General features: G+C 47.0%; 1 protein-coding gene across 12 annotated transcripts in view; it reads right to left on the reverse strand.

The window, feature by feature from the left end:
• Window positions 1-780: 780 nt before the first annotated feature.
• MAK (male germ cell associated kinase) overlaps window positions 781-12,629 on the reverse strand; it is a 62,278-nt gene continuing 50,429 nt past the window's right edge. For 10 of the 12 annotated variants that reach the window (XM_053246872.1, XM_053246874.1, XM_053246870.1 and 7 more), the window contains one exon: window positions 781-4,717. In XM_053246872.1, the coding sequence (XP_053102847.1) occupies window positions 4,563-4,717 (155 nt within the window). In that variant the 3' untranslated portion in view covers window positions 781-4,562. The remainder of the gene's footprint in view (window positions 4,718-12,629) is intronic. The other 2 variants (XM_053246873.1, XR_008306344.1) reach the window with 2 other exon arrangements.

Consider the following 12,629-nt stretch of genomic DNA (forward strand, 5'->3'; position numbering starts at 1 on the left):
TCACCAAAATTCACCCCTCTGCCCAATCACTCTGAAATTGGGGACGGGTGGTAGTCTCCACCCATTAGGCACTATCTACCAGCCCACCCCACTCCTTTGGGGCAGATCCACTTACTGCCCCCAATCTGCCCCAAAGACACCCAAACTTCAAATATTCCCAAAAAATCAGCCCTCTGCCCAATCCCCCTGAAATTGGGGTGGTAGCCTCCACCCATTAGGCACTACCACCCCACCCCACTCCTTTTGCCCAGATCCCATGCTATGCCCCCGAACTGCCCCAAAGTCACTAAAACTTAAAAAAATTGCCCAAAATCAACCATGAACCGAATCACCCGAATTTTTCGGGTCTGAAATTCAGGTGATTCGGCTCGTGCCTGAAAAATATCGGGGGACATCGGGGGTGATTCGGTTCGGCCCCGAATCACCCAAAATTGTTCGTTTCGGGCACAGATCGTTCTGTGCCCGAAATTTTTTGCACGTCCCTAACAAGAAAAGTGTAACCAGCACAAGAGGAAAACACAGGGACCTCACCCAGTGTTATTGCAGGCCTTAAGAACACAGAGTTTTCATCAGCTGTGATGTGTACAGGCTACTAAAACAGCTGAAAGGAACTGGTAGAAAACCAAATAATAGGATCACTATAACATTTCTGGAGCAGATACTGCTCAATATCCATGTTGGTTGAATGATGGCTATACCCACATTCACATAAAGCTAACTTCATACAATCCTTGCTGTACTTGTCTTTTTCTAGTAAGAAAAAGGAAATTAAAGCGAAGAAGAGTTTCCGAAATATTTATTATAAAACTCTTACCCCAGTCCTGCAAGGGAGATCTGCTGTGCATGTCAAGACTGCTTCTGTGGGCAGATGCAGGTGCTGATGTGTCCCTGTATAATCTGGATCCCACCAAAGTGGCTAGATGAGCCTTGATGGGAGATGAGCATTCTATTTGGGGGCTTGATGGTGGAACAGGCCTACATAACTTCATTGAACACAATAACACCCCCACCACCACCACCTTAATATGGCATAAAAAGCAGGAAATTTACTTGTACTCTTTGTGATGCACGAAGCTTTTATGATAGCCTGTGAATGAGATATTCTAGCTGCAGTCCAAAAATCATGTTGTCATAATTATGGCTATTCTGTATTTCCAAACTCTGCTCCCAGAATCAACACCATCTCTATTTGGAAGCCACATACTTTAATTTCTGTAAAATGGTGTAGGTGCAAATCTTAAGCTACAATGCTATGCATACTAACCTGAGAGTAAGTCTCATTGGACACAGTGGGATTTCCATCTGCATAAATATGCATAGGATTGTGCTGCAAGTATTGAACTATACATTATAAAGAATATGGGGCTCCTCTCCAACAAATCTGGTTCAACTTACCCCATAACTGGAGATCATTACAATCTGCCAGTCTTGGGTAACTTGTTTTTGTACTACAGCTCCCATCATCCTCAGCCTTTGGCCATTGTGGTTAGGGATGATAGAAGTTCTAGTCCAAGAACAAGTTACCCAAGACTGCATGTGTGCCTCTACTCAATGCCACATCACTGGGTAGGTAGGTAGAAGTGGGGAGGAAAAAACCCAATAATGTCAGGACACAGGCATTATAGACCAATCATAGACCAATTATAATTGTAATTAATTGGTCTAATTATAGACCAACTATATAAACTAATTATTGAACTAATTATAGAAACAGAACTCCTATTGGATAGGATTGCCACTTTGGGCACCCCATATTCTTTGCAACACATTGCTATACCCCAGAATGTGGACCTTAAATGAAGTGCAGCCCTATAAACCTTATCAGATGGTTTTTCTAATGGAATTCCTGAGAAGTTGACTTTATTATAATAAAGTTGACTTTATTATAAAACAAATGCTTTTTCGTTGAAAACCAGCCCAGTTGTGAAGCCAAGCTACTTACTTTTTACTAACATGTGAAACCTATAAGTGGATACCTACAAAAGTGCATTTCAGTAACACAGTGAATTGCATTTCAGTAACACATTGCATTTCCTATAAGTGGATACCTACAAAAGTGCATTTCAGTAACACAGTGAATTGTGTATGTTTCATGAGATTTAAAACAGACAACAACTATTTAACAGCAGGGAGTAAAAATCTTCATCAGTACAGAGTTAGTCTGATACAACAACAACTCTGCATGGGGATAGGGCCACACAGCTGCTTAAAAAACTGACAGGAGTGACTTACTAACGTAACCACTGGGCTCCTGTGCCACTAGCCAAACAAGCTTTCAACCTTAAATACTTTTAATGCATCAGTAAATCCTACTAAAATCAAGAAAGCTTATTCAATGTGTCTTAGCTCACATCCCAATTCAAGCCTAACATCAACCGACGCTACAAAAGAAACATACAAAAGTTAATAAAATACATATAAAAATGTTAATCTGCAAACAAATCTTCATGTACAGTACACACTACTTTAAAAACTTTGGATTGTCAGCTTTAATATAACAAGTATTACAACATTTAGCAGTTGAAGCATATTGCTCAGTGTAATAAAATTTGACAGAGATAGCAAGGATCTCTGTTGTCTTAGCATATCAGCAAATCTAAAATAGAACACATCTTGGAAAAGCAAATACATTTTGGGCCACTGTGTAATTATGGCATTCCAAAGGGTAAAGGAAGGTGCATGTGTGCCTGGTCAGATAATGGCCACTAATTCTATGCTACAAGAATGGGACCTAAATAACAGACACTCTGGCAGTTCTTACCAGGTAGCAATTCCTTCAGGAATTTGTAGAGAATTCTGTAGTAGTTCAGCCTTGGTAACGAGGAGAAGGCATACAGTTAAGTGGGACTAAGATTGTCTAATTTGACAGACATAATGTAGAGAGCATCGAAACGCACAATGGCTTAGACTTCCTACAGATGATTTGTGATGAAACACCAAAACTCCCCTCCAGCAAAATGGACAAGCTTGGACAAGAGGAGACGTAAACTGTAGCTCAGTGCGCACATAGATAAAACAATATTCAATAACTGCAGTTTAAATAGCTGTTGATTTCCTGGTTCAGCAATTGTGTTAACTGGTCTTCTGGGTTGAAAAGCATGCTTTCTCAACACCACTAACGCATATTACCCAGTCCTAAGATAACTCTGGAAACTTTCAGTTCAATCTATATAATTTTCATCTCAATCCAATGGCTCCATTGGGGAGGCTCACCCCATTTAGCAAACAATGAGGCTGTTCTCACATGCAGCCTAACCTAGCCTGAGTTAGGATGTGCGTGAGAATGGCTGGGATCAGGCCAATCCTAGAGGGCCAGCACTGCCCAGCCTGGCTTTTTAGCCCAACTGCTAGCGGGGTAAAGGGGGCAAATGCTCCCTTAACCCATGCTACTTGCTTGTGAGCGAGTCGGGCTGCTTCCAGCCCAGCCGCACATAAAGACAGGTGCATAGTGCGCCCATTGCCTGGGGAAATCCCCCAATGCATCATGTGTGTTGTGCAGTGCACTTTGGGATCTCAGAGGCTGGGACGACGACCCAGCCTCTGTTTACTCATGCTGCCAGGAGCAGTGCAGAGATCCATCCACACTCTCGGCAGCGCTGGTCGTGTGGGTGCACGTCGATCACGCCTTCAGGGCTGCAAGTGATGGTCTGGGGGAAGGTAGGTTGAACCCTGCCTTCCCGCCTGCCTGACGTCGTGTGAACAGCCCCAATGGCTTCTTCTGTAATTTGTTAGCCAAATGAAACACATGAGGATCTGTCGATCAGGGCTAGTGTATTTTACAGAGGAATATCTTCCCTGTCCATTCATGAGTTCTACAGTCAGACCATGAGACCAGCAGCAGTGCATGCAGTGAATTAGGGAAATAGTTTACATGTTTCCTCACCTTCATACATACATTCACAGGAATCACATACAAAGAGGGAACCCATGCCTGTAAAATGTAGCATGAAATTAATCCTTAGGGATACATAACCTTTGTAAATACTAATATAAGTGATTGCACTGAATACCTGAAGATTCAGTCTCTGTAAAACAAAGGTAATAAGGACATGGATCAACTCAAAACAAAGTCAGTTAAGTGCAATGCAGTTCTGGAGCCTTTGGTGCTAGAAAATGCAGTGGAGAATTCCCTTCTGAGTTTTACTCATCTATTGTTTCCATATGTATAATAGTGAGCTACCGAAAATAGTCAAATGGCTAACACACCAGATTTATGCTATTAAAATATATATTATAAGAAAACTTCAAAGGAGTTGAAAACTCCTTTCAAAACTTACCACCCATCTAGTAAGAGTCCAAATACTCATTAGCTTTGGCAAGATACTTTATGAATACTTGGTAATTAAAAACAAAAAAACCCTGACTTAAAGACACTATTTTGAAGAGTGTTTTCTAAGTAAAATGTATTTATTATTTTTCCCTAGAAGTAATAAAATACAAGTTCTCAGTTCTTTCCAGAATTGATATTCTATTAGTAGAAATGTGTTTTAAAGTGTCCCAGAATAAAATGAGGGAACTTATGTAACAGTCACAGTAAGCATACACGGTACGAGAAAGAAGTTCTATCGATGTCCTCCATACTTGGCCACCCAGTCAGTTCTTCCATGCACTGGCTGTGCTGGCGGTGGGCGAGTTAAAATGTTCATCCCCTTTGCTGCTGCGTTATAAGTGGGGCCCGGTAATGGAGCACGAGCAGCTTTCGTTTTCCAAGAATATTCTGAGAAGAAAACAAATTACAAAATCAAAACAACCCAGAGTCTTGTTACAAAGACTATAGACCAGTGTTCCCTCGTTGACTACAACTCCCATAATCCCCAGTCAAAGGCCACTGAAGCTGAGGATGCTGGGAGTTGTAGTGAACAATATCTGGGAATCCCTGTTAGAGGGAACAGTGCTATAGACAAGTTCAGATAACTCACAGAAAATAAGTAAGGGGAAACCAGAGGTTGCCAGGGAGTGCATACCTCAGTGTTTGCTGGTTCTTCCTCCCCTTTCCATGCTGTGCAAACCTGGAAGTGTTGGGCTCTCTACCACCCACCATTTGCCCAACATCCATAACCAACAATGGAAGTTGGGCAGAGAATATTGGGCAGGTTTGCGCAACATGGAAAGAGGCAGAAGTATTGACAAGTGCCGGGAGTGTGAGCTTGCCAGGAACGACAGGTTGCTTACCTGTAACTTGGGTTCTTCTAGTGGTCATCTGTGCTCTTACACGAATGGGCTTTGCGTCTGCGCAGAGACCACATTGGAGCTTCCAAGCTAGAGTTCTAACTTTTGGTGGTAACCCCGCCCCCTCGGTATATAGGCGGCTGTGCGGGCTTCCCTCCTCAGTCTTCAGTAAGCAACCTGTCATTCTTCAACGTGGTCTCTGTGCTTTACACGAATGGGCGCATAGCAAGCTGCACCCGTGCCATGCTCACCTGGAGAAGGAATCAGGCGAAGATGGATTGTAACACTGCCCTGCCAAACGCCGTGTCTTTTCTTGTTTGGACATCCAGGGCATAGTGCTGCACAAATGAGTATTTTGATGCCCATGTAGCCGCCTGGCAGATGACGTCCAGAGGGATGGACCTGTCAAAGGCAGTGGAGGCCACGGCCACCCTCATCGTGGGTGCTTTGATGGAGGCTGGAAGAGGCTTCCTGGCAAGCTGGTATGCTAGAGTGATGGTGCGAACCACCCATCTAGAGATGGTCTGCGCAGAGGCCTGCTTGCCTCTGTTGGGTCCAGAGTGAAGTATGAAGAGAGAGGTAGAGGTGCGGAGAGTAGAGGTTTGGTAAACATAGAAAGCAAGCGATCTACAAACGTCGAGAGTGTGGAGACGTCGTTCGGCCTCAGACGATGGTTCAGAGAAGAAAGCAGGTAAGGAGATCGGTTGGGAGTGATGAAATGAAGTAACTACCTTCGGCAGGAAGGCAATGTCTGGTCTGAGGACGACCTTTTCTTTATGGAAAACCAGGTAAGGTGGGTCGACTAAGTGCTCTGAGTTCACTGACCCGCCTGGCGGAAGCGATAGCCGTGAGGAAGGCCACTTTACAGGAAAGGAGGTCCAGAGAAATCGTGGCCATAGGTTCGAAGGGAGGGTGCATGAGAGAGGAGAGCACCAAGGTCAGGTGCCATGACCGGCAGGTTTGGGTAGAGGTGAGTGAGTCCTTTAAGAAAACACTTGACCTTGGGGTGTTGGAACCACGATGGCGTAGACAAAGGGGAGTTAGCCACGATGGCATCTTCAGTCCAGCCTCCTTGAGGGACAGTAAGTAAGAACAAACATGTTCTACAGAAACAGAGTGAGGGGGCATGTCCCTGACCTTTAGAAAGTCCTGAAAGCGAGACCATTTATGGGAATAGGAGGTGACGGTAGCAGGTTTACATGAAGCACTGACTATTCTCTGTAGATATATAGGCAAGTTGGGACTATGTGCCAAGCCATGAGGTAGAGATGTTGTAGGTCTGGATGGAGGAGACGCCCACCCTGCAGGGAGAGGAGGCAAGGGGTGTGCGGCCAGTGGTGGTACCGATGATTGGAGAGGCGGAGGAGACAGGGGAACCAAGGCCTTCTGGGCCACCATGGACCAATGAGTATGCAATGCAGTCAATCCTGAGAGATCTTCTGAAGGACTCAAGGAAGTAGAGGAATGGGAGGAGAGGCGTAGACCAGATGTCTCACCCAGTTCATGGCAAATGCATCCCCGAGGGAGTTGGGTCCCATCCTGGACCTGGAACAATATAGGTGGCATAGAGCATTGGCCTCTGATGCGAAGTGGTTGATTTCTGGGAGGAACCAGTGGCGGAAGAGGGAGTGGAGCGGGGGGGGGGGAGGGAGGATGCAGTTACCATTCGTGGGCTGCTGTCTGAGTCCTGCTCAATTTGTCTGCCGTGACGTTGTCCTGACCCTGAATGTGGACCTCCAAGGGAGTGACACCATGGCAAATGCACCAGAACCACATTTCCATGGCTAGGAACAGGAGGGGGGTGGAGGAGGTGCCGTCTTGCCTGTTCAGGTAGGCCTTGGAGGTAGCATTGTCAGTTTGGACCAGAACATGAGAGCCCGTATCAGGGGAAGGAAAGTTATCAGAGCCTTGAAAATGGCCAGCAGTTCGAGGTAGTTGATATGGTGTGTGGCTTCGGTCGGGGACCAGATGCCGTGGATGCTGTGGTTGTTGGCGTGGGCACCCCAGCCATCCAGGGATGCGTCCATAGTGAGTAGAAGGGCATGATGCGGGGGCTGGAAAGGGGAGCCGGCGCTGAGGTTGGCAGGGTCCGTCCACCACTGGAGGGAATGTAGGACCGGAGGCGGGAGCGTTAGGATACGGGTGAGGGAGTCTTCATGTAGGAAGAATACGGAGAGGAACCAGTGTTGAAGCGTCCTTGCATGCAGACGAGCGTGAGGGAGGACGTAGGTGGTTGAAGCCATGTGGCCCAATAGGCGCTGAATTGTTCGAGCTGACTGACGCGGGTGGTAGAAGAGGTGGGATGACAAGTCCAGGATAGCTTGGATCCTGCGCTGAGGTAAGAAAATTTTTGACTGGATGGAGTCAAAGATGATCCCCAAAAATTCTATGGTTCTGGAAGGGCTGAGTTTCGACTTCTTGTAATTCACCTGGAACCCCAGGTTGGAAAGGAGGTCGATGACTGTGCGGAGATCCCGCAACAGGGATTGTGGGTTGTCGGCTACCACGAGCCAGTCGTTGAGTATGGAAAAATTTGAATGTTCTGTTGTTGCAGGGCCAACACCACTGGAGCCATGCATTTGGTGAACACAAGCGGAGCGGATGCCAGCCCGAAGGGGAGGGCGCGGAACTGGTAAGTGGTGTCCGCTATCTGAAAACGGAGGAAACGACGGTGCTGTGGTCTGATGGTGACATGATAATAGGCATCTCTGAGGTCTATTGAAACGAACCATTGATTCCTGCGTAGGAGGAAGATGATGGTGGGAATAGTGACCATACTAAACCTCCGGTACGTGACATAGGAATTCAGCTCCCAGAGATCCAGGATGGGGCGGAGGGAGCCGTCTGGCTTGGGTACTGTGAAGTATCGGAGCCATCTGGCTTGGGTACTGTGAAGTATCGGGAATGGAAACCCGGGGATTACGGGTTGCGAACCAGTTCTATTGCAGATTTTGTGAGTAGAGATTCGACTTCTGCAAGGAGAGCCGGGGTGGCCGGTGTGGGGAGTGGAGGATTGTATGGTGGGGTGGATGCAAACTCTATAGCATATCTGACCCTCACAATGGTAAGAGCCCAGGAGTCCACGGTGATGTTTTCCCAGGTGGAAATAAAAGGGGAGAGTCTAGTGCCCCATCAGAGAGGGGATTTCAAGTCATTGTCTCTTAGTTTGGGGCTGGGACCCCTTAGAGCGCTGCTGCTGCTTGGAGCCAGTGAAGTTGGAGCGCTTTCTGTATGGCTGGTACCTGGTGGGAAGAAAGGATTTGTCTTGAGGTTGGTAGTAGTGTTGTTTAGAGGAGTATGGCTGCTGCTGCCATTTCTGGGGCCTATAAGGCCGGGATGAAGGTTGTTGGAGCCCCATAGAGCGGGCCGTGTCACGAAGTTTCTGCGCCTTTTGAAGGGTGTCATCAGTCTTTTCTCCAAATAGGGAAGAATCATCAGATCTTCTACTCTGGATCTGGCATCGGGCGTAAGGCCGGAGGATCTAAGCCAGGCGTGCCGACAAAGAGCGACTGAGGATGCCATCACCTTAGCAGCGCCTTCTGTTAAGTGACGGATTGCATGAAGTTCCTGTTTTGTGACCTGCGTGGCTTCACGGAGGAAAACTTTAGCTGGGCCCTGTTGTTATTCAGGCACATGGTCCAAGAATGGGGCAACATGGTCCCACAGAAAAGACTGGTATCTGGTGTAGTTGGCATGATAATTTGCAATTCTGGTCAATAAAGACGAAATTGGATATAAATGCCTCCCAAACGTGTCCAATTTCTTTCCTTCTTTGTCAGGCGGTGTGGAAGAGGTATATCCACGGAACCTGGAGAGTGAGGACTCTACTACGATGGTGCTGTTTCAGAACGGAATCCTCCTGATCAGCAGAAGTGTGCACCCTGTAGAAGGAATCTAGTTTTTTTGATGTCTGGGGAAGGGAGAGGGCTTTGACCAAGAGGCCTTGGTAACCTTGAGGATGGACTGATTCAAAGGAAGCCATACCGATGGACGGGCATCATCCTCAATCAATTGGAAGAGAGGGTCCGGCTCTGATTTATTTCCTTGGGAAAGCTGCACTCCCAGGGAGATAGCCATATGAGAGACGAAGTCAATGTAGATTCAGAAATCTTCCGAGGGAGAACTAGGCCTGGGTTCCACTATAAGTGTAGGGGGCGACAAGCCCAATGATATCCTGTCTGAGATCGAGGACTCTGGTCCCTTGTCATCCAAAGACGAGTCAGAGGAATCGCTTGAGATCGGAGGGGGAAGGGGTCGGATTCAAAGCCGAGTAGGAGGTGGTCTAGAATCCGGGGTGATCGTAGCCGTGGCCGCTTGCACGGGAGAACTTCTCGGTGGGACCCGCGGTGGTAGCAGAGACGTGGTTCGAGGTGGAGGCAGAGGAGGAAGGACCATAGCCTCCGAGCATGGGTTCAGTAAAGAGGACGGTACCAAGGTCGATGGCCGGGGCAAGGCAGAACGCCAAAGAGGCGGTTCCGTAGCGGCCAAGGCTTGGCGGTGTTGGCGAACCTCTTGGTGGGTATAAAAATAGTCCGCCTCTTCTTCGACCTGACGGGCGTAACATTCGTCAAGGGCCACTTCAAGTTCCCGATTGGACCATCTACAGGGCTGTTCCGGTGGAAGGTCCTCGGGTTCAAATTCCCATTCGGATTCGTATACGGGATCATGGGGATTAGATGCATAGGCAACCTCAGCATCCAGAATAGTCTCAGTCTGGAGCATACGGGATCAATGTTCGGTATCATAGGTCGTTTTGTGCTTCTTTTTAGGAGGCTCCATAGGAGCATGACAGGCGTTCTTTCTCTTTTTCTTTTTGGCCGTTTGGATGGAGTGCGGTTCAATGAGTGCTACTGTCGAGATCGACACTGCCACAGAATTCTTCGGTACTGAAATCAAAACCTGAGCCACGGGATTAAACGGTACATTGGCCTTTGGTGTGTTTACCGAGATCCCCAGTGGGGAAGAAACAGGCTGTAAGCCCCAGGCCAAAGGAGAAGCGCTCAAAGAGGCCTGCATAGTAGGCGGTTTGTCCAGGCCCAAACACTTGAACGCCTGTTCCCAAAGCCAAGAATGAAGTCAGGATGCTCGATTCCTGCATGCCTGTTTGGTAAAGGCAGCACAGTGAGGGCAAGAGGCCAACTTTATGTGCCTCACCCAGGCAAAAAAGGCAAAGTTTGTGGCCGTCGGTCGAAGGGATTTTGGACTTGCAGTGACCACACAGCTTGAATTTTGTAGTCTTGGCCATAGGCCAGAGAAGGACCGGAGAAAAATGTAACACTCCGGGCCCGAGGGCCACAACAGAACAGAGGAAAGGGTACTGGGGGGGGGGCGTGTAACGGGGATGAAATAAAAACACTAACGAGGGGGAACACTGAACAAAATAAGGGTAAAAACCGGCAAAGGTAGATACTTAACAGCGCGATCTAACAAGGAGTGCTCAACGATGTGTCTTCAATCGCGAACAAAGAAAGACTGAGGAGGGAAGCCCGCGCATACTATATACCCTATATACCCTATACTGAGGGGGCGGGGTTACCGCCAAAAGTTAGAACTCTAGCTTGGAAGCTCCGATGTGGTCTCTGCGCAGGCGCAAAGCCCATTTGTGTAAAGCACAGAGACCACGTCGAAGAATCTCCAGTTCCCTCTTACTTACTTTTTGCAGGTAGTCTGAATCCATATATTAAATCCACAATTTAATATAGTTGATTATTAAACAGACAAGTTCCATGTGCTAAGAGCAGCCCTCATCCTCCTCCACTGACAGATGTTCTGTTTTCTGCTCCTAGGTTAATCTGGGGGGCAGAAGCCTCCAGGGAGGACTTGCTCATTTGTTTGTGTGCCACTGCCAAGCTTGCCTCTGCAGCATGTAGTGCTAGAGGGTCAGGCCCAAAGGCCCTCCACAACGGGCATCAGATGCAAGGCAAGGGAGTCAGTCTGTTCTAGGGTGGAAGATCTGCATGTAGAAACCTATCCCCACCAAGACTGAAAAGAACTTTGTTTAGTCATGTTTGTAAGCTGCCTTGGAGGCCTAAATGGTGGAAAGGCAAGATATAAAGCTTTGAAACCGCCCAGAGACGCAGGTTTTGGGCAGTATGGAAATGTGATAAATAAAATACATAAAAGACATGGAATTATATAGTTGATGAAAAAGAAGATAAGTCTACTCTAGCAAGGTGCCATCACAAGGTCTAGCTTACACTAGTTATGGAGGAGAAGGGAGAAAAAAGCATTTATGTTTAATTTTTGCTAAAGCAGTGACATATACTTCACAGCTAAATATCTACTTCAAAATGACACACGTTTACAATAAGAAGACAGAGCCCACACAAGTGGCCAAACTGCCTTAGAGGACTTATTGCACTCCAGGGCAGCATGGACGTCTGTAACATACTGCCAAGTGGTAAGGAAAGTCCTTGGAGCTGCTGAGCTGTGATCCCTCATACCAGAACTGGCGGGGCAAGGAGCAGGGGCCAGGAACATGGCAAGGGAGAAAATGGAGAGGCTTAACTGCAATTTTTCATCACTACTTGATGTCAAATAAAACCATGTGGCAGAATGCATGGCAAGATGGCCAACTGTATCTACCTAGACAATGACCACAAAATGTAGAGAGCTGCTGCAAGCATGCCCAAGGGCTTGGGTCTGTCTAGGGGGCTTTTTACTCTCCCCACCCCTTCCGCGAATGGCTGTCTCCAATGAGGTTTTACAGACTACTTCAAAAATTCCCAAGTTCCAAAGGTAGGCTGGCATCCAGCACTGGGAGTCGTGTTTGAGACAAACACAGAGCTTCTCTGAATGCATGGGACTGTTGTACAATTCTTTAGAGTGTGGCCACTAACACCTGAAGATATTATGAGCTCCCCAATGAAACCACATAAAACTGAAAAAAAGAGATATCCACAAAAACAGTCATACAATGAAAGAGAAGCACCACACATTCAAAAGGAAGAATACTGAGGCTTTAACCTCAGTATTTTGACCAGATTTTTAAAGAGATACACTATGGGCTTATTTCCCTATACAGCTGAAGAGCATTAAACCTGCCTCTAAAAATAAAAAAGCAAAGCAACATAACTCTGCCTGTGAAGATGGCAAGGTTATACAGCTTTGAAAGAAGCAGCTTGAAGATTCTTTACTTAACTAGATGCAAGCAGCTCTCCTTCAAAGCAGGATGGGAGAGGTGCGGGGTGGAATTGTTCCTAAGAAGAGCAAAAGGCAGAGGAGATCTAGACTTTCTTAATCCAGAACTTCTAAGAAGTTCGGGAAGTCCAGACACTCCCTATTTCTATGCTGGCCTCCCTTGCCTCGCATCTGTTGCTCAAAGTAACCCTACAGAGCAGTACAACAAAGGGCAACTAAGCTTAAGGCTGATCACTTCTCGTTCTCAAGAACTGTGAATATTGGCACCAAACTTCCAATGAGAAATGCCTCAGTGGGTCCCTGGAGCTTCCAATTTGCGA

Source organism: Hemicordylus capensis, chromosome 4 (genome assembly GCF_027244095.1).
Source record: "Hemicordylus capensis ecotype Gifberg chromosome 4, rHemCap1.1.pri, whole genome shotgun sequence".
NCBI classification, from domain to species: Eukaryota; Metazoa; Chordata; class Lepidosauria; order Squamata; family Cordylidae; genus Hemicordylus; species Hemicordylus capensis.